At 54.7% G+C, this 21,276-nt stretch overlaps 2 protein-coding genes across 5 annotated transcripts in view; one reads left to right on the top strand and one right to left on the bottom strand.

Annotated features, from left to right (window-relative positions):
- Positions 1-5,609: 5,609 nt before the first annotated feature.
- GID8 (GID complex subunit 8 homolog) lies at positions 5,610-11,918 on the bottom strand. Its single transcript, XM_060079347.1, has 5 exons — positions 11,704-11,918; positions 8,678-8,807; positions 7,553-7,749; positions 7,046-7,243; positions 5,610-6,266 (listed from the first exon to the last, which is right to left on the bottom strand). Exons 2-5 carry the CDS (start codon positions 8,793-8,795, stop codon positions 6,093-6,095), a joined length of 687 nt encoding a protein of 228 aa, XP_059935330.1. The 5' UTR covers positions 8,796-8,807; positions 11,704-11,918; the 3' UTR covers positions 5,610-6,092.
- A 76-nt stretch (positions 11,919-11,994) lies between these two features.
- Positions 11,995-21,276, top strand: part of DIDO1 (death inducer-obliterator 1) — a 51,497-nt gene continuing 42,215 nt past the window's right edge. The window contains exon 1 of one of the 4 annotated variants that reach the window (XM_060079333.1): positions 11,995-12,155. The gene's annotated coding sequence lies outside the window, so the exon portion shown is untranslated. Of the gene's footprint in view, positions 12,158-20,027; positions 20,124-21,276 lie in introns of those variants that run through there. The other 3 variants (XM_060079334.1, XM_060079335.1, XM_060079332.1) reach the window with 3 other exon arrangements.

Raw genomic sequence — 21,276 nt, forward strand, 5'->3', positions numbered from 1 at the left:
GGGCTTTGGAGTGGCTGAGCCGGCGTGATCCCAGCCTGGACACGTTGCTGGCAAGGCAGCCTGCGCGCACATCCACAAATGGAGGTGCGGTGGGGTGGTCCTCACCTCGCAGGGCTGCCTACGCATCAGGTGACAGCTCGGGGTCGTCTCACCTGTGCAAGGACAGTAAGACTCAAGGGGAACCAATTTTTTAAATGGATCTTTGAAGGTGGGCTCCAGCCCTGTGACCCTGGACCAGCCTGTGAACCCCGGGCAGCCCAGCGCTCGCGGGGGGCGGGGGGGGGTGCTGAGTGTTCCGAGTACGGACACGTGCCGGGCCCCACGCTGAGTCCTGTGGATCATCAGTCTCAGGGCTCCACCTGACCTCAGAAGGCTTCACGCCCACATGCCGCGCACAGCCAGCGCTGTGAGGGTTGGGACACATTGGAAGCAGGTGGATTTCTGGGCGATTCTGCTTCCGCCAGCTGCCCCTCTTCACCCTGCAACGCCCCCTCCTCCCGCTACCCCCTCAATCCATCCTCCACACACACGGCAGCCTGGCAAACGTGGCCACATCCCCCCAGGAGGGAACCCTCCGAACCTACACCGCGGGCCTGGGTCTACCCCAGCCGGCTCCATGTACGCTTGCCGAACAAACTGCTGTTCTTCCGCCCATATGACGCTCGACGGGGCAGCAGGATGGTGCTGGAGCGAGGCGCGTTCCCCCAAAGAGCCCACGACGACTTGGAAGAGGGTGAGAATCGTCGTTCAGCTCAGCTACGACAGTACCCCAGCCTCCTCCTGGCAGCTCACTCTCACCCACTGCCCCACCCTCCTCCTGGCAGCTCACTCTCACCCACTGCCCGAGGAGCCACACTGTGAGGGCATTTGTCATTTGCCTACCCAAAGTCCCTCTCCTTCTGGAGCTGATGTTCCAGGGCGTGTAGACGAAACACAAAAAGGAGACCAAGTGGGGCAGGGAAGGGTGGCTTCTGCCGTGGGACGGGCGGAGAGGAGCCCCCAGAAAGACATACAAGTCAAGTCTGAGAACAGGGAAGGAGGAGGCCACGCGGGCGGGGCGGGCGGAGGCCCAGGGCCAGCTCCAGGACCGCAGGCAGCCCAGCCGGGCTGAGGAGGGGGAGACAGGAAGTGGGGACAAAGTGCTGGTGAGGTCATTATTTGAACCTCACAAACACTGCTGTTCAACACTTCTGTTTTACACTCAGGATACAACAGAACACCCGGAGATTAAGGACTCACCAGTCCCATGAGTCTGTGGCCAAGAAGGGGCCAGTGCCCCGTCCCCTCACCCTGGTCAGGGTGGTCAACGGCCTTCCAGGCTTCCGGCTGACCACCCACCACCTCCCTTCCCGCCCCTCCAGCCCCGGCGTGGCATCCTCCGTGACGGCTGGGCTGGCTTCACTTGCGGAAGCCAGCTGGTAAAATTAGTGTGATTGTGAGACACCATGACCTGTGGGAGAGAAAACCTCATGTGACAGGGCCCGCGGCCGAGTCTGCGGAGAGCGGGAGCCACGACCGGAGGAGGAGACGTCCCTCCGTCCTCTCTGGTGACTAAGTTTACGTGCAGCCCAAACACGCGGAGCGCCTTGGGGTCCCGGCAGCCAGGCGCATCCCACCCCCAGCTCCAGAGGCGCGTCGGGGTCTCAGCCTCGTGCCGCAGTGAGTCTGCTGCTCCATGGGCATCTGACACGGAGAGAACGCAGCCGCTCAGAAGGGTTCACGTGGGCAAAATCTGCGCACCTCCAGGCGTTGCTCCGCTTGGTCAGAGCTGGGGGTAAGCGAGCCCGGTAGACTTCCTTCTGTGCCTCGGTTGGATGTGACCGTGAACCTGGCCTTCCAGCTGGGAGGCTTCCAAACCGCAGACAACCTGAGCCCCGTGTTCCTATTTAACCCCTCCCCATCCCCACAACGGGAAACACCTCCCTGTTGTCAGCGCAGGGTTAGCGTGGTCAGTGACCCCAGACCACCCCTCCCCCCCTCCCCCCTCCCACCACTGGGGCTGGGCCCGTCTGCTCACCACAGAGCTGTGGCCGGCATCCCGCAAAGGCAAAGCCGCTCAGGACGCTCCACCCGCCCCAGCGACTCACGCCAAAGGCCCACTCGAACCCCGTACCCGACGTCTACATAGGTAAACCACCACAAGGAAGGGAGAGCCTCGACGGCATCTCAGTGTTGAGGCACAGCCTCCAGGGTGGGTGGGCCCCGTGCCAGGACCAGCCCCTACTGAGCACCCTGGGGGAGGTGAGCACAAAGCCAAGGGCTCGGGGGCATCGGCAAGGGCCACCTGGCCGCCCCTGTGAGGCGGGAGAGGTCCCTGCCGTGGGTCAGCGACGGGGGAGGGCCCTCCTTTCCTGTCCCCATCACCACGAGCGCCGACACCCCTGCGCGTTGCCAGGCACGGGGCCGCACTCTGCACCCCGCCCATCGCCCTCCAGCTGCGTCCAGGGTCCCGCACTGGCCTTCCACAGAGGGTGCTCGGGAACCCGCCCCGCTGGACGCCGGCACGGGCACCACAGCGGCGGCCCCAGGCTTGTTGGAGCAGCCCTTTTTCTTTGAAGGTTTGGAAATTTCGTATGTCACAAAAAAATTACTTAGAATGTTCCAATTCAGCTGAAAGTCATACGGTGGGCATGGAGCCGACTAGCTCCATCTCCTTCACAAAACTGAAACGAGGTGCCAGTGCAGAAGAGCAGACGGCAGGCTTCAGAGTGGTGATGGAGCCACAGCAAAGCACGGACGCACGGGAACCAAAGTTCCCCCACCCTTCCAGGTCTACATACAAACGTGTTAGTGTGGCACGGAATTCTTTGTTCTCATTAGAACGTTGTCAGCGGTGGGGCGGGGGGAAGAGCTTTCAGACGAACACTCTGAGAAAAATGTGCAAACTTTTACTATGAAATTAAGAACAGGCAGCAAAGGCAACCTATTCTGCATTTTTCAGATGTTGTGGGCGCTGCACGCATGCGCCCCGGGAATCGCCTGGAATGACAGAATCAGAGGCACCAAGTGCTAGGGCGGGTGACTGTTTTACACAGGCTCTCACGCGACTGCTGCCAACAGTACAACTGACTGTAAATCCAAAAGAGCAGTACGTATTTCTGAAATGGAAACATACCCGTCATCAGGAACAACACGCTTGGTGTCCAGGGGCTGGGGACGGGCAGCCCAGCCTGCAGTCACCACACCTGACGCCTTTAATCTGGTCTTTTGTTCAGACTGAGACTTGGCAATGGTCACCCAGAAAGGAGTCCTGCCCCGTCATCCGGAGGACGGCAGTGTCTTTTAACACAGAATGTGTACGATTCTCTCTGAAACTCCTGGTTCTGCCACGCTCCCCCAAACAAACAGCAGAGAGAAGTGGGAAAGTACAGACATCACACTGCTTTAGAAAAGCTGCCCTCCGCACGTTTTCTCTGCATGTCTGTCTTCAGAGGGCGTCTTGGCTGGATGGTGGAGCCAGCCCTGCGACCCCCAGGCTCGCTCCCGGCATCTCAGTCCACGCCAGGACCAGTCCCAACCAACAGCTGCCTTTTCTAGAAACTGGAAAACTTAATTCAAATGGCAAAACACGTTAGCTCTCATTTGCTTTGAGATAATCCCTTTGGAAGAATCCAGACTAGGGGTCATTCCTCATGTGACTTCACAACATCAGGAACACGGAGTACCAGAATATTCTCACATTTTATTTATTTCAAGGCACTTTCCACCAGAAAGTGTAAAAAGAAGAAAGAAACTACCCTGGTAGAACATTACATTTTAACAAACACAACAGCGAGATCCAAACGAGACGAAGCAGAAAAATCAGCATACTTAATGCTCATTATCTTGAAATGGCTTAAGGTAGTTTGCTTGCTGAAAAGAGAGACTGCAAAAAAGAGGAAACAGAGAAGTCTGCAAGGCCACCCCCTTGAAGATTCCCAGCCCATGGGGAAGGAACTAAACCCCTTAAACAAAGGTAAAGAGCTGAAGAGTAACATCTGAATTCTCCGAGTCTGGCCAGCACCCAGCTCACATGGGCTTTAGCACTGGCTGATCAAGTCACTCACTGACTGAACTGGTGAATAAAATAGCAACACTTCTCATAAGCGTTTAACATTTCATGCACGTGACAAACTCCATTCAGGTCCTGACAGTTTATGGATGGTTCTTGCCCATTACTGTACATCTCAAACCCTCTCCGTTGAAAAATATTTCAAATTGATTATATATTAATTATGCACATAAACAATCTTATATACACTAATAATAAAGGATTAGGAATATGCTGAATTACCTGGTGCTTTTAAAAAAATGTAGTTTTATGTCTACTTCCCTAATATTTTTCTTCCAGCTTCTGCTGTATTAAGTCTTAATTACCTGAAGATTAAAACCCCCTTTCTCCCTAACTTATTTTTATCCTCAAACCTCAGAGGAAACGATCGTACGGAAAGGTCACACCTGAGGCTGACAACCGAGAGGTGAAACTCATCACTTCTGGGGGTAAGGAAAGGACACCCCCCCCAACCCTCACAAGGTCCAAAGGGCAGCATGAAGGGGCCAGTCTAGGGCCTGAGTGGTCTATTTGCCTTTGCACCCGTGACTGAATTACACAACCACCTGGGGAAGGAAAATCCTGCCTGAAGCTGTACCCGCTGAAAACCAGTGACCCCGCAGACTCAAGCGCAGGTCGAAAGTGATGCTAAGTGGAGGGAAGAGCTGGTGCTACAGGTGCTTCAGGACAAACACGCGGGGTGTCGGAGGCAGACCCCCAACCTCCCCGAGGACCTGCCTCGCTGTGCATCCAGGCCCACGGGCTCCCCAGATTCGGCTGCTAATGGCATTTCTCTCCATCGAGCCCGGGTGCCAGCACAGCCCACCCTGCACAAGGGCTCAGACGAGGGAGAACTGAGTCTCAGCCACATGGGCGCTCCCACCAGAGGACGCACAGGAGCCACCAGCCCCAACAGCTCCGCGTGCTGGGGCCACCTCCACCTCCACCTCCACCTCCACCTCCACAAGCCTCTGCAACAATCCACAAAACCCCTTCCAGCACCGGCACCCTGGGCCACCTGCCACAAACCCCAACACCTGAGCCTGCATTTGGGTGTCACCGACCGCACTGGGTGCCGGGCAGGGGACAGATGTGAGGGCACAGAAGCAGGACAGGCACAGAACTGGCTGACAGTGTGAGAGATGCTGAAGCGCAGGTGACAAGAGTCCACTGTGCCATGGCACACACCACGGCACACACCACGGCACACGCCGCGGCGCAGTCACCCGTCTCTCCAGCTGCAGATACTAGATGGTTCACTGCCGTCACATGGGGAAGCCAGCCCAGAAGCAAAAGGTGTGCTGGAGATGATTAAAACTTTTGAGAGACCATTTTGGTCATTCTTGAAATTAAAGAGAAACCTTTATTTTCAACATAACTGCCCAGGAGAGATGGTTCATTGATCCACTAGGAAAGAGTCTCTCACCACGTACAGCACCAAAATATATATTTGAAAATTTAAAAAACACACAGCCCGCCCCTCATATACACATGCACGCACGCACTTATCTCCCCGAAAGCCACACAACCCAGACCAAAAGGGAAAAAAATCAAACTCAGGACCCGCACACAAAAGAAGTCTTTGAATTGGGATTTACAAATTTATATAGTCTTTCCTATGAAAAAACGAAAACAAACCAAAAACCAAGGGGGGAAGGAAATACTTCTACACGAAGGCCAGCTGAGACGTGGGAGGATGAGGATGCGCTATCTGCCTAGACACAAACAGAGAGCGAGACGGCCATCAGTGCTGCCCAGATGCTCCGAGCGGGGGCCTCGGGGAGGACCAGTGTCCCTAAGATGCAGCGCCTTGGGAGCCGAGACCCCCAGAGCACTGAGGTCAGGCCATGGTGTGGCCCTCGCCAGTCTTCCGGAAGAGACGGTGTCTTTCACTGCGCGTTCTCCAGCACTTAAAAGGGCTACTTTTCCCTTTCGAAAAGATTCTGGGTCAAACAAAAAAAGTAAAAGTGGGGAGGAAAGAGTTCTCTGCTGCCGTAAAAATCTTCAGTCCCAGATGGTCCTCTGCCGGCCCGGGCGGTGAAATGGGGCCCCTACTCAGACTCTACTTGGGCTCCTCGATCACACCTTTGCTGAGGTCTGTCATTTTGGGATATTTGACTTTCTTCTGGTCCAGCTCATTCTGAGCCCAAAGGAGTAGTTTCAGTAACTTTGCCAGCTTGGGTGTTGACTCACGATTTTCATAATCCAGGACAGCTTGGTTCACTTCACTCCACACCTAGAAAATAACGGCAGCCAATAAAAACCACCACACACGCAGAGCGCCCGCAAAAAGGGTCCATCATAAGATGCATTTCATGCGTCTTGGAAACCAATTTTACGTGAGAAGCTGGTTACTTATTTAACAAACACGAAGCCTGTGACTGTCAGGCGCTCCAGAGGATGTAAAACACACTACTTGTCCAGAGGACTCACGGTGTGGTCAGCAGATATCACATCCGGCCTGGACGGCGGTGACATGCCAGGAGCTGGGCACGAGGGGACTGGCAGAGAGGGCAGACCAGGGTGGGGGTGGGACCGATTCCATCCTAACGAGCCCCAGGACAACACCTGAGGTGGACCCCAAGGACACCCTCCTTCCAGGGTAGCGGAGGGTGGCGGGGAAGGAGCACTGCAGCCGGGGAGCCACCATGCCGGCGGGAACACAGAGGCTGCAACGGGGAGCGCCAAAGTGTCCGAAGCAAGTGTGGGCTTTTAATCAGGAGGTACTTGAAACACCTGTTCCTACGAGTCTCCAGCTATACAGGAAGAAGGCTCAGATAAACAAGAAAAATGGGCGAAGAGGCTTGACTGTTGTGTAACAGTTGCGATGCCCTGGGCTCCCAGTGTGACATGATGGAAGTCTCAGCTAGGGAACAGCCGATGCCCTCCCAGCAGTGTCCCGGACAGAAACGCTGTCCTGTGCAACACCACCCACCCACCACCCCGTTTCTCTGGAAATCCCGTGACCATCTGTGGAGGATGCAGACGGAAGCCCCCTACCCGCCCGGCGCCCACCTTCTGCCTCTGCATCATGTTGAGCAGGTCTCCGAAGGGCGAGTCCTCGGGGTTGTCGAAGGCCAGCAGGGCCAGCGTGCGCTCCATCTCGGTCAGGCACTCCCGGCTCTCCTCGCCCTGCTCGGCCAGCTGGGTCTGTGCGAACTCCAGCGCTGCCTCTGTCTCCCGCTGGCGGATCAGCTCGATCAGGTGCTGTTGCTGGTCGGGGGCCAGGCAGACGGGGTGAGCGCCGGGCGCCTGGCCACCTGGCCAGTGACACCCCCGCGGCCGTGCCTGCTTCTCATGGAAAGGGCCTCTCAAAGGACAAAGTTGTCTAGCAACTCCGAGTTATTACATTTGCATTTTTAAAGCAACAAACAGCTTCTGAGATACACAGAAGAGCAGCTAATAACTCTAACCCCTTCCCCACGTCAATTAAAGCAACGTTCTATTAAGGCGAATTAGCCTCGTTACTTCCGAATCCCATAAAGAACCTTTATTTGTCAAGTGTCTGCAAACCAGACTCACTTGTAGGTGGAAGTAAAGATAGCGGTTTGTGTCCAGAAGCTCCGGATGGAGGCTGTTGACCAGTGCGATGGCCTCGGGAATCTGGCCTTCCAGTATCATCTCCCGGATTTTGATTCGCTCGTCGAGCGTTTCTAGATCAACACTAGGTTCGATCCCAGATTCCATCCGAAACTTCTCTGCTGCTTCCTTAAAGCCCTCTGAAAATGAAAACCATCCTCACCACTCAGAAGGTCAGCAAGACATCAATGCAAAGCCCTTTTATCTCCAGAAAGCCCATCCGCCTTGAATAAAAAGACCTCTGATATAACTGCACTTTCTTGGGGATTTGGGTTTAATACCTTTGTGACTTACCAGTTATGCCCCAGAAATGCAGACGTAGTACTTCATTTCCTTCCCCCCACAGCCCAAACACTCTAACCTCCCAGCCAGGTGAGGATGGGTGCTGAGGCCCCACGTTCCGGTGTGGCCCCTGGTGGAGGGTTGCAGTCCAGGCCCAATGCAGAGAAGCTGCCGACCTGCTGCAGGGGAAGCCTGCAAGGCCCTGGCTACTCCCACTCTTAGTGAGTTTACAATTCTCTTCAACATCAGAGACTGATGGGAGGGGTGGTGGCCACTGGGAACTCACAGGAAGGAGACCCACTTTCTGGAAACATGTGGGTTTTCTCACTACGTACAGAGTTATCCTTTTGCTTCCCAGTGTCAAGGAGGACTGAGTATTAGCAGCAGAGCATGTGCGTTTCCTTCCGTATGCCCTTCCCCCTTTCTTCTTTTGAGTTGGACACACCTTCTAGAAACAGTCCAGTATCACTTACCAGACTGGCCAGAAGAGATTAATTACTTGGGTTTTAAACGTACTTCAGCACTTTCTTAATTACGGTGATCAATTGCAAAAATGTCAAAGGCCAAGAAACAGGTTTTTTCCTTAGGTCTCAGAGACCTGGAATCATGATCTCATCTCCGGAAGAGGATATCTCTTTAAATCCGTAACTACAAGTTTATCAAAAGAACACTGCATTTTCATGACGCCTGAACACAAGTGCACCACAAAACTTCAGTAAGTCCTGACTGTGTGCACAGAAAGGGATAAGGATGTCCAAGGGGCGGCACCCTCGTCACACCCCTTACCTGTGACCAAGTAGTTCATGATGAGACGGTTCATGTCTGCTCGCTGGACGTGTAAGTTATTGAGCTTTTCCATCCACTCATCCTTTGTGATTTCATCGGGTTTTTCTGTATAACTCATTCTGATTTATTTCTACAGGGAAAAAAGGTAATATTTTAAGAATCGGTGAAGAATTCTACGACAATTGCGATCATTTCAGACACAAACACGGCGACAGAGCAAGAAGTAAGAGGGGGAGAGTGGGAAGATACTTAAAATGTGGAAAACAGCACATGCAAAGGGCGTGAGACTCAAACACAGATTCAGGGACCAAAGCGAAGGTTGGGGTGTTCGGAAGGTAGGATGAACGTGAGGAAGAGCCAAGGGTCTTAGGACCAGGAGGTCAAGAGGTCGGCTGGGGTCCGATTAAGGCCCTACAGGACAAGGGGGATCTAGATGGACTCCCCTCTAAGCACAAAGGGCAGCCACGAGAGGTACAGGCTGAAGAATCACGTGCTGCGATGTGTGTGCTCAAGAGAAGCCCACATCACACACCCTCCAGACTGACAAAAATGAAGCAGTCTGACAACACTAAGTGTTCACAAAGACGTGGAGTTCTCCTGAACCCCTTTACCCTGCGGTCACAACGGACCGCGCAGCAGAAACACTTGGCATCGCTTTGCACGGCTGTGCACGTGCGCCCCTCACAGCCAGCTCTTCTCCTGGAGACTGAGACCCAGACCCAGACGAGCCTGTCCACAGAGACACTGCTCAGGATGGCGACAATATGGAAGCCATCCACCCAGATGTTCAGCCAACAACAGCACAGACAAGTGGACTGTGGTTCACAGGACCACAGTCCCATAGGACCAAAACCCCGGGCAGATCGGTTTCAGACTTCAGAACTGTTCAGGCTGTACAAAGACTATGTGCACATTTTACCACGTATCATACGCCATCTTCTCTGTGGTGTGGGGCAAGCACCCCACATCAGATATGATTTCTTCAGTGAAACGTATGAGGCCTCATACCAAGTGGAACAGAAGCTACTAAACAGCCTTTGCCAGGTGAGGTTTTGCCATCTAATAGATTAAAAAGAAAACCAAAAACTTTTGGTTTTCAGAGTTATGTGGATTTTAGGACTACTGAGAAGGGACTGTGACTGTATCCACGGAACAGGATTTACTAAAGCAGGCAAAATAAATGAATGTGACCACATGGGGGACTTAAAAACCAGTTGGACGAAGACAGCAAGTCACAGCAGAGACCCAAGTGCGGCGGTTTGTAAAGAACAAAAACAAGCTGTACAATGTTTGCTTAGCAGTAAATACATTTATACGTTCATAGCAAAACCGTTTTGCCATTGTTTTAAGTAAGGGCATGAAACATGAAACTCAGGAGGTGGTTACCAAGGAAAGGGGGCCCTGGGAGCACCAGCTGGGCTCTCGGGATGGGTGGTGAGTCCACCACTGCCCATGTCAGGTTTATCCTTTGTAACTGACATAGACGTCGTGGATGTTACTTTATACATAGCAAAGCACATGCTAAACCGATTTAAAAAAATGTTTAAAGACAGCTCTGGTTGCCCAGTGGACATGGGATGACCGTGCGGGTGGTGAGAGCTGAGCAGGAACACCAGTGAGGAGCCACCCAAACAAGAGAGGACGGCAGCAGAAGAGCCACAGAGCACAGCCCATCGAGACTCTGTGGACAGAGCCAGTGGGCCTTGCTGCTGGATCCAGTGTTGAAGGATAAAAGAACGGAAGACTCGGGGACCATGGGGGGGGGTGTTTCAAGCTTGAGACCTTGCAGGATGAAGCCACAAATGAGGAGAGGAACAGGTCTGAGGAGCCGGGCAAGTTTGGGCTATCAGACCCACAGCAGGAGAAGTCAAGCAGGCACCTGGATTACAGGTCCTGAGCTCAGCGCTGGAAACAATTAGGGAAACATCCGCCACAAAATGACTGAAAGCCAAGAGATCGATCGCCCAGGGAGAGAGTGTAGGTGGGGAAGCAAAGGGGTACAAGACAAAGTCCTCGGTCCGTGGGGGATGCCATGCCCAACTCTGATCCGCAGAAGAACACTTGTCCTAAGACACAATCAAGAGGTGCTGTCCCTCACCCAAGGACCCATCTCTCTAAGCTACGGGCCAGTGGCGTAACTCACTCAGATCAAATTCTCAGTCCTGGACGGCAGAGCGACGTTTGAAAAAGTAACAACTTTGGAGAACTGTCCCATTCTGTTTTGTGCAGGAAGAACTCAGCAGTTAAAAATCCCACAGGCAGGGGCCTCCCTGGTGGCGCAGTGGTTAAGAGTCCGCCTGTCGATGCAGGGGATACGGGTTCGTGCCCCGGTCTGGGAGGATCCCATATGCCGCGGAGCGGCTGGGCCCGTGAGCCATGGCCGCTGGGCCTGCGCATCCGGAGCCTGTGCTCCGCAACGGGAGAGGCCACAACAGTGAGAGGCCCGCATACCGCAAAAAGAAAAAAAAGAAAAAAAGAAAAAGAAAAAAAAAATCCCACAGGCATAATTTAACATTCCACTGCGGACGGCGAGGAACACTTGCTCGCAAGAGCAACGTCCGGCCTCTGCAGCTCAGCCTCTGCTCGGACGCGGCTCCGGGTGGAAACGGTTCCCGTCGCAGAGACACCTGTGCGACGTGTCGAGAACTATCACCTCCTAGCAGACGCCGCCTCGGAATGTGCAGACCTCCCTCGAAACGCGCTTCGTCAACAACAAACACCGAGTCTCGGCGCTCGGGCTCAGCCGCCTTAGGAGAAGGGGGCATTTGGACCTGCAAACCCCGAGGGCGCCGCCTCCCCGAACAACGCGGCCCGATGACACCTGCTCGGACCCCCTACCCCGGAAGGCCCCCCGGCGCGGTCGGCCAGTCGGCGCACCCCCGCGGCCCGGCCCGCCCCCTTCCCCGGCCGCCTCGATCCCTCCCCGGCCCCGGCCCTCTCCTGGCTCTCCGCCTCCCCGCCCCGCTTCGCCGCGCTCCCGCGGGGACGCTGCGCCCGACCGCCTGGGCCCGCCGCGGCCATCTTACCGTGAGGATCCCGCCTGCCGCGCAGCGCGGTCTCCGCGGCCGCTCGGGGTGCCGGCCCGGGCGGGGAGGGGGCGGCGGCGGCGCCGGGGAGGGGGAGGCAGAGGCGGGGGCCGCGGCGGAGGCGGGGAACGGGAGGGCAGACGCACCGGCGGCCGCCCCCTCAGCCACTTCCCGCGAAATCGCGAGATTGCAAGCCGACAGCCAATCAAGGGCTCTCGCGAGGGTGCGGGTCGCGGCGGCCGCCCGGAAGCGCGGGACTCCAGCTTCCGTCCTTGCGCAGAACTCCCCTCACGGCTCCCTGGCTCTACGGATTGGCGCGAGAGTCAAAAGGCGGTGGCCGCCTCTGGATAAGATGGCCGCCGTGGAGGCGTCGTGGTAGGGGAACTTCGAGCCGGGACGGCGACATCAGGACTGAGTCGAAGGCTGAGGTCCCAGCGTCCCTCCAGTCGTTTGTGTGAGCCCGAGGGCATGGGGCGGGAAGGGGGGGACAGGCGCCGGTGCTCCGCGCAGCCCAGAGGCGGGGTCCTTGCCAACCCGGTGCTCGCCTTCGCGCAGGCCCGGGAGGAGCCTCCCGAACTCGGCTAGCGGGAGCTCTCGGTTCCGACGGTTGGGGCAGGTTCCCGGGCACGCGACCGCGGCGGGGAGCGCGCACTCGCTCGCTGCCGCCTGAGTCAACCCGGACGGGCCTGCCTTCGGGGAACCTCCCAGGGGCCCGGGGGCCTTTTCCGCCTGTGGTCCCTGCGGCGCGGGGCCTAGTGGTTTTTCCCGCCCGTGATCCCTTCGGTCCCAGGCCCGGCGGTCTTACCAGCCCGGTGCCGGGTGGTCTTTCCTGCCCGTGATCCCTGCGGCCCGGAGCCCGGTGGTCTTTACAGCCCGTGGTCCCTAAGCCATGCTCGGGTTGGGCGGGGACTGCAGGCCTGTGCGACATGGGCCCCGAGGTGCTGCGGTCGCTGTCCGGAGAACGGAGGGTCTCCCTGCGCCGCGGCCGGGATCTGGTGGTCGAGGAGATGCAGACAGTCATTTGCGCGTTTATCTGCTGGAGAAGAGTGCAGACTCCTTCAGAGCAGGGTCTCGTTTTCCTGTTTCTGGAGAGTAAAGTTAAAAGATTTTGGAACCCTTCAGGAAGGAAATTGAGGGGCAGCCCTTTGCTCCATCGGATGAAGTCCGGTGTCCTCCTGAGTTAGAATTCGGGCGTTAGTTGGTTTCCTGTGATTGCTGGGGAGTGAACTAAATAACGTGGAAGTGGTATGGGACTTATTGCAGAAAGTAAGTGGAATTTGGCAAATAGGTTTGACAGTGACGACTAATTGTGGATATTTTCCATTAGGGTTAGTCAAATGAGCTAAATCTGCAGGTCCAAAGCTTTGACCAAATCTATTTAAAACGCAGACGCAAATGCAATATATGTCTGTAATAACATCCTTTTTCAAGTACTTAATCCTATAAACAACTTTAGATGTCAACTTTATAATGGGCGAGGGGTGCAGATTTTAAAAATTCTTTTCAAGAGTGCATGAGCAAAACTCTGGTGCCCTAAGAGGCTAGAGGGTTCTAAAGAAGGTTCATGTGCACCTTCTGTGCGGGTCATAGGTTAATGGCCCGTCAACCCCGGAAGTGGTCCTGCACAGCCTGAATTCTGTCTAGATACTGGCTGCTTTTTTTTTTTTTTTGGCGGTATGCGGGCCTCTCACTGTTGTGGCCTCCCCCGTTGCGGAGCACAGGCTCCGGACGCGCAGGCTCCGGACGCGCAGGCTCAGCGGCCATGGCTCACGGGCCCAGCCGCTCCGCGGCATATGGGATCCTCCCAGACCGGGGCACGAACCTGTATCCCCTGCATCGGCAGGCGGACTCTCAACCACTTGCGCCACCAGGGAGGCCCTGGCTGCTTTTTGAAACCCACACTTCAGGCAGGATCATCTCTCTTTGTCCCTGGCCCCCTCTTCACACCCATCGGCAACTCCCCAGTTGCCTGTGTAGAGTGAGCACAGCTGAAAGCCTCACCACTCCTACCCTGACTCTGGACTCACCAGGGTCTCTCACCTCTGGGCTCTCAGGAGCTGGGTCTGCGTGCAACACTCCTGAGGCCGGCTCCTGGGAGTGGGGACACCATCCCGACAAGCAGGATGTCGTGCCATCTCTTCGTGTTCACGTGGTCCCTAAACGATTCCTTCGTTGCCTTCAGCACACCGTTCTATGTCACTGATGCCTGTTAGTGTGTCACAGTTCACCACCAATGACACATGACCTTCATAAGAGCTGAAGCGGCTAGTATGTGGCAGGGGTTCTGTAGATACTTGCTGAGAACGTGGAGGAATAGATGAGTGAGGGTGAGGACCTTCGCTAGAAGCAGTCTCAGCAAAAAAGGACAGAGGACGGGAAGTTAGCAGTCCCAGTGGAGTGAGAGCAGAGGAAGAAGTCGAGAATGGCGCTCGGATGTGAGCCTAGTTGGTGGGGTCGATGGTGGCGCCAACTGAGGAAGAGCCGGCAGGGTGAGGAGTGAGATGGGAGGAGGGAAGGGGTGGTTAGGGGCCCAGGGTGGACCATGGAACGCTGGAGGGAACGATGAGGCTGGAAGTGCAGGTTTCTTGGTAACAGCTCGTGAGAGTCCGTAAACGTATTACTCGAAGTCCGTGGCGAGGAGGAGCAGGGAGGAAGGGCCGGAGCGCTGCTGCCGGGCTCTCCAGGAGCCTCGGGGCGCAGCTTCCAGCAGGGCGACTGGCGACTGGTGGGGCAGGCCACTTGACATTCACCAAAAGCTGCCCCTGTGACAGGGCAAGAAGTTCGGTGAGCCGGTGAAGGCGGAAAATGTCAGATCGCGGTGAGCTGAGAGGGGGTGAGGTGTCTAACACTGAGAGGCGCCCAGGGCCCTGCAGCACGTGTGCAGAGGAGCTCGCAGGTGGACTTGGTCACGGGAGACGCTAAAGCCACGGGGTTCGATGGCTGAGGGGGAGGCCGGTGTGTCGGAGAGAACCCTGGGCTTCGCGCTTGTGCCTTTGGGTCCACAGGGCCGACCCACCACTGAATGGGGACACCAGAGGAGGGCCGGGATCAGCGGGGAGCTCAGAAGTCAGGAGCTCGTTTCGCATGCGTTAGGCTTTGCGGTGCGTTTGAGGCATCTAGTGGAGAGGTTAGGGGAACAGACGAGTGGATGGTGAAGGACAGCAGCACGGCCAGGAGGGCGTGAGGCCCCGGATGGAGAGTACGCAGTGAAGAGAGAGGCGGCCTGGGCCGAGCCCTGAAGACACCCACATGCAGCAGGGGAGCGGGGAGCAGGAAGCAGCTGGGGGTGCAGGGCCAGGTTGGTCATCATCTGGGGCAGTGAGCAGGTTGACCAAGACTTCAGCCCCTTGGGGTGGTTGACTGACTTCGCGATAGGAAGGCAAGGGGCCCAGAGCTCGGGCTCTTCTCCAAGCCCTGGTGGAGCGTTTCATTCTGACAGATTAACAGTTCTTTTTTTCTCTCTTTGTAATTGGTTTTCTTTTCTTTTTTTTTTTAATTGAGGTATAGTTGATGTACAATATTATGTGTTCCAGATGTACAACGTAGTGATCCACAGGTCAGCAGTTCTTTAAAGAGAGACATTGAGGTTTATTAGTTTCAAAAGAGCAGACAAGAGTTTTTAAAAAAGGAAATGCGTTTTGAGAATAAAATACACAGTGCTCCTTTAATCCAATCCTGGACTGTTCAACAACCTGGGTATCAGCCATGTTTTACAGAATTGCAGTATTTTGGAGGGTGTTTCTGTCTTATTCTCATACCCTCAAAGCATAAAATCAAACTCCTACATGCTGGAGCTCTGCTTTCCAGGGGATTTGGCAAATCAACCCTGATTCTTCAGGATAAGGTATAAGCTAATTGGTTGTTGCTGCTCGGAATCGTTACCACAAGTGGGCAGTAAACTCCAAAAAGTCAGTTCCCATAGCCTCAGCTTCACACAGTATCTTGTCTTCAGGTTCTCCGTGAAGCTGTTGGAAGGAGTAAGGAAGACTGTTGTTACTGTTTAGTTCTGCTGCATGTATTCAAGACTCTGTGAAGCACGTGTAATGGGGTCTGAGATGGTCGCCTTCCCCCTCCTTGCAGGATTGTATTTCCCTTTCTCGATTATATCACTAAATCAGAAAGCACTGGTTTCGTCATAAGTTTCTTTGGATGGGTAAAGTAATATTTTAGAGTAATAGTTTTCTTGACCTTTTAACTCCTGCAGAGGTTGTAACGTAAACTGTGTCCAGCACAGTGCCACCTGAAACGCTTGGGGTGGGGTGGGGGCCGGACGGAGGGGCACAGGCAGCGTGCTCACAAGGCTGCCAGTCAGGGCGCTGCTCGCGGACCGTCTCTGCTGAATTTGACCCTTCCCTTCACACCTGGCTGGTTAGGGCTTTGATGCACACACCGGAGATCCATACAGACACACGCACCTGTATATATAAACACCTATAGCGTATACGTGTGTAGCTGTATATCTGTATATGCTTTGAGGGGTTTCTTGTTTTTGTTTAGTTTTGGTGGTTTTGTTTTTGAATGAGCCCAGTTCTGATCAGATGTCTGACTTGGGAGATAGAAGCACTGAATGAAGATGAGGCATTTTTTCAATCGATATCCACGCATTCCTTTTAAAAAACACTCGCCAAATTTTGTTTTTTCTTTTTTGACTTTAAAATCCTCTTATATTTACTCTTTTAAATGTTTTTACTTTCCATTGAACGAGAGGAACTTTGTGTGTCTGACAGACTCCCAAGATTTGTCACTTTGCTGTGTAGTTGTAAAAGGCAACATTCTTGTCCTCCTACCTTTTGTGGACAGATTTGGGAGATCCTATTTCTCCTTGGATTTCTAAATTTCAGAAGCAGTTGGTTCAACTTGGAACTCAAAACTATTTTGGTATTGAAAGGGTAATTTATGGGTATTGATTTCATTGAAATCAGGGCTACCCCAGAATAAAACCTTTCGGGTATCCTTTTGAAATTCCTAATAGCTCAACCTGTGTTATTCTTGTTGGTATTTCCTTCAAATACTCTTTTCTCACTTTCACCATTTTGTTTTTGTGACCCAAGCAAGAGCAGGAATTTATACATTTTTTTCTCTTTTGGACAAATCCAGAAAGCCACTGTTAGACCTGACTTTCAACTATCTTTGACTTCTCAAGTATTTTCTTTCAGAAAAACAAATCTCTTAAATTGTAGGCGGTACAGCTAGTTGTCGCTGTGTGCCTGCCCCTGAGGCCCCACAGTCCAGGTGCGGGCCCTGCCCTGGGCCCTCCTTGTCTCAGTTGACTGTTCTCTCCCAGACTGTGGAGGTTCCTGTTCCTGCTCACCAGCTGCCCTAGGAATTCGGTTCAGATCTGTGGGCTTGTTTCTCCCTTTTCCTGTTACGTACTTTGTGGTATGATGAGCTGTGAGGGTAAATGGTGTATCTGGGCACAATGCCATGGTGGATCCAGTACACCCAATGGTGTTTCTGCTTTACTCTTTTTTTTGTTTGTTTTGCGGTACGCGGGCCCCCCACCGCTGTGGCCTCTCCCGTTGCGGAGCACAGGCTCCGGACGCGCAGGCTCAGCGGCCATGGCTCACGGGCCCAGCCGCTCCGCGGCATGTGGGATCTTCCCGGATCGGGGCACGAACCTGTGTCCCCTGCATCCGCCGGCGGACTCTTAACCACTGCGCCACCAGGGAAGCCCTCTGCTTTACTCTTAAACTGCTTTTCTGTCAATCTGTGAAAGGCGTTGATTTTTCTGGCTTTTGCATTTGGTGTGTTCCTTTTAGAGACTGCTAAGAGATGAAACCAACCAGAAAGGAAATACACTTTTTATGCCTTATACTTTTTAAAAATATTTCTTCTGACGTTAACTTTATTTACTTTTCACTAAACTCGCAGGGAAAAGTAGATGTCTCAGAGTTACAGGAACCACCCTGAAAGGCGGGAGTAACAAGCCTTGTTCTGAGCTCTGAGCCCTGCAGCCCATGACCCCTGGGTCAGAGGGCACCTACGGTAGCTATTCTGAAGAAACCCTGAGGGTTTTCCTCCAAACTGCTGGCCAAGGCTAGGGAGGAGGAGCTAAGGGGGGATCCCACCTTGACTTTGCCCCCTGGCTTCTTCTCTCCTCCCTGGCATCTCTCCTCTGCCCCAGGCCTGGGTCTGAGTTTGGGTCCAGGTTCACTGGGGACCTTGCCCAGGGCCAGGCAGTGGCCCCACCCTAGACCTTGACTACCCAGCCCCTTGTCTGCCTGCCTGCTGGGAGGGTGCTGGCTTGCTTGCCTTTGAATTCCAAATGAGAGTAGCAATAAAGCTGCTTGGCTGTCACCTTGCCTGGTTTTAAATTGTCCTTGGGAAGGGCCCAGACGCCCCTTGCCTTGTCTCTCGGGGCTGCGCTTGGCTGCAAGGAGAGGGGTGCTCTGCTCGGGACCCTGCGTGCCAACGGGCTTTAACTCGGGGGTGAGAAGAGGCTGGACACCAGGAAGCAGTCTTTTAAAAGGACTGCTCACTCTTCCGGATGTGCTTTTCTGCTTTTATAAATTTCCTCCGAATTGCCCATGGGTATTGGTGGCAGGACCTGGTGTCCACACACGTTGGGCATGCACCAATCATACATTTTCTCAAAGACTGAAACCCCCTTGAGTCCTGGGAGCCTATTTAGCTTCCTGCTCCCTCCTGCCGTCTGAGCTACTTGTCAGTCCCCCGAACTTTGGGATTTTTCTTTGTGTATTTGGTGTATTTAGGAAAGAATCTGAGACAACTGTAGACTCCTTTTTAATCTGTTTGTTCCTCTGGGTATAAGTTTGTTAGGAAAAGGTATTCCTCAGCTAGCAGACTTCAACTAAAAAGTATACAAACTGCAGTTCCAGAAATGCCTTTTTTTTTTTTTTTTACCAGGGAAGAGCAGCTCCCTTGAGGAGTGACAAGAGGTGAACTGGAGTTACCTGAAGAGGTGGGAGGGCGAGGGCCTGACTCCTCCCACAGGTGGCAGGTGCCCCTGAGCCTGGAGGCTCATGGTCAGGGCCAGCTCCTGCTGGGAGATCAGAAAGGGAGGCGCAGTTGCAGGGCTGGTGGGGGTGCAGTTTCCTTTCCTCTGCTGCCCGAGAGCCCTCCTGAGCCCCCCAGTACTGCAGTGATACAGGCGGGGCTTCCCCTCTGGGCCTCCCTTCTGTCCACTGGGCTTTCCACCTGGAGCTTCCTCCTGTTCCACTGGCATCCCGGTCCTCAGTGTCTTTCGTGCGTCCCAGCACCCGCCTGAAGCTGCAAGCCAGTTAAAACCTCACCTTGTAGAAAGACATTGCTGCTGGGTTTGCTTCATGTAAAGATTTTCAGCTAAAGAGGCTGGGTGGGGTTTCCCCGTTCCGACTCCCATTTAGGGAGCCCTTTGCAGGGAGGCCTTCTGTGAGCTTCCCCTGCACCCCAGCATGAGTCCCGTTTTACACACAGCTTACCCAAGGTCACACTACTGGTTCAAGCCAGTTTCAACTCTGTCTGGTTTATGAACTTCTCATACACCCAATCAAGATGTTAAGAGTGCAGAATTCATACTTGCAGGAGTCCATGGAAGCAGTCCTAATGGAATCACATCAACAGAAACAAGCTGTGTTGGATTCCTTTGAAGAAAACGGACAGTCTGAGAACCTGGCAGGCCGTGTGGTCTTCAGAGATGTTTATTTAGAAGCACACCTGCTCCCAGGCCCCTGGTTCTCACGGAAGCACCTGGCAGTCCTCTGTAGAGTCTCGGGTGGAGCTTTACTGCACACAGGGCACTTTTCTGCTTTTTGCCCAGCGGTTCCTTCTACTAAGGAATGTGGAAGCAGGGAGCTGTAGCGGCAGCGATGGGGACAAAGGTCCTCGTCCGGAGAGTTGCTGTCCTCGGGGGCCATTGTCCAGTGTCCCAAGGTAGCAGATGTTTCCCCTCTGAAGTCCGTTTGTTGAGTATTTGGGGATGGGCAAGTGCCCTGCAGCCCTCGTGGGCAGGTGTGCCCGGTTGGGTAGGCGGGGGCGACCCGGGCACTGAGCTCTTTGGCCCCGTGGGGAGCGGGCTCGAGTCCCAGAGAAGCTGGGAACGCAGTCAGGTGGGAAAGGAGCGATGCGCCTTGCTCCTCCATCCTCTTCCCGGCCCCTTCTGGGGCTCGGGGTGGCCAGCCGACTGGAGCCACGCCGCCTCTGCTCCCAGCTTTGGCCTTATGGCTCGGGAACCGCGCGGCGCAGGGCAGGGGCGGGGCCTGGGTCTGGCTCCTTCCTCCGCCAGCCGCGCGGGGGCGCTGCTCGGGGCGCGGCCGGCTCCTCTACCCGCCGCGTTTCGGTGGCCGGCGTCTTCCCTCCGCTCAGAGTGCGGGCGGCCCCTCTACCCCCCGCATCTCGGTGGCCGGCGTCGACCCCGCCCGCCCACTCTGAGGCTCTCGGAGTAAATGGCTGCGGAATCCTGGAGGCCTGCGGCCCGCGCAGTGAGTGGCGGCCGGTGCGCCGGGCGGAGGGTCGGCCGCTGCGAGGCCGCATAGGGACGGGCGGGGGTGGCGGCGCCCGAGCCCGGCCCGCCCGGCGCCGCAGGGCTCGCGTCCAGCCGCGCTCTGTCGAGCTGAGAAGATGGCGGCGGCCGCGGGGAGGGGGAGGGGAGGGGGGCGCCGGGGCTGCCGGGCAGGGCCCACTCCGCGGGGCCCGGCCCGGTCCGCCCGCCGCGGGCGTGTCCTCGGGGCTGGGTTACGGTGTGGACGGCCTGAGAGGTGCGCGATCAGGACGCCGCCCGGTGGACCCCCCCCCCCCCCACCACCACCAGCGGCAGCGCTGGAGGAGGGCGATGCTTTTTCCTAGAAGTTCCTGGTCTCGCTGCTGGTGCGTGGAGGAAGTGATTCTGTTTCAAGTAACTGTGTAACGTAGGATTGAATCCCCCACCTCCGTTTTTTTTTTTTTTTTTTTTTTTAAACAAGTGTCTAGTTGCTCTGGACACCTTAAAGGAGATGAAGTTTCATTCTGGTTTTTTTTTTTTTAAGTGTGGTTCTTTTCGCTTGATGGTTTTGGTTTCTGGTCGACTATTCTCGTAAAGAATAACATTACGATAGTTGCGTGATATTTGATGCTATAGGAAGCAAAAAAGGCCTTCAGAAAATCGGTTTCGCTCTTTTATTGAGTGTGTGCCTAGCCGTAAAATACGGATTTTTAGCTTTTATTGTGTGACGTGTCGATTTGATGTAGGACACAAATTTGTGTTATATCTTATCCTCTGGTCAACCTCAGAGTAGAAAGGAGCAACGTTCACCTTCCACCGGAAGTGTGCCCGGCCGGGCCCTTTCTGGCTCACGTCTTTGGGGCTCAGATCCCATGCCCTCATTTGCTCTCTTTTCTTTCCCCCTTGGTTGCTCCCCCGCCAGGTTGGGAAACCCTGGAGGTCAGGGCAGGTTTTCTGCTCTGAATCCAGCACTTCAGTCAATGAGCTTAAGAGTTAGGACCTTAGAACGACAGCACCTGAGCTAAGTTGAAGATACTCTTTAATTCATGTTTTGGTCTTAGGTAATATCCATATAATTTGCACATTGGTGGAATGAGATTTGAACCTCATGTACTAGGGTATTTTGCAGGAGGGAAGGGCGGATATTAAGATCT

Source organism: Mesoplodon densirostris, chromosome 16 (genome assembly GCF_025265405.1).
Source record: "Mesoplodon densirostris isolate mMesDen1 chromosome 16, mMesDen1 primary haplotype, whole genome shotgun sequence".
In the NCBI taxonomy this organism is placed as follows: Eukaryota; Metazoa; Chordata; class Mammalia; order Artiodactyla; family Ziphiidae; genus Mesoplodon; species Mesoplodon densirostris.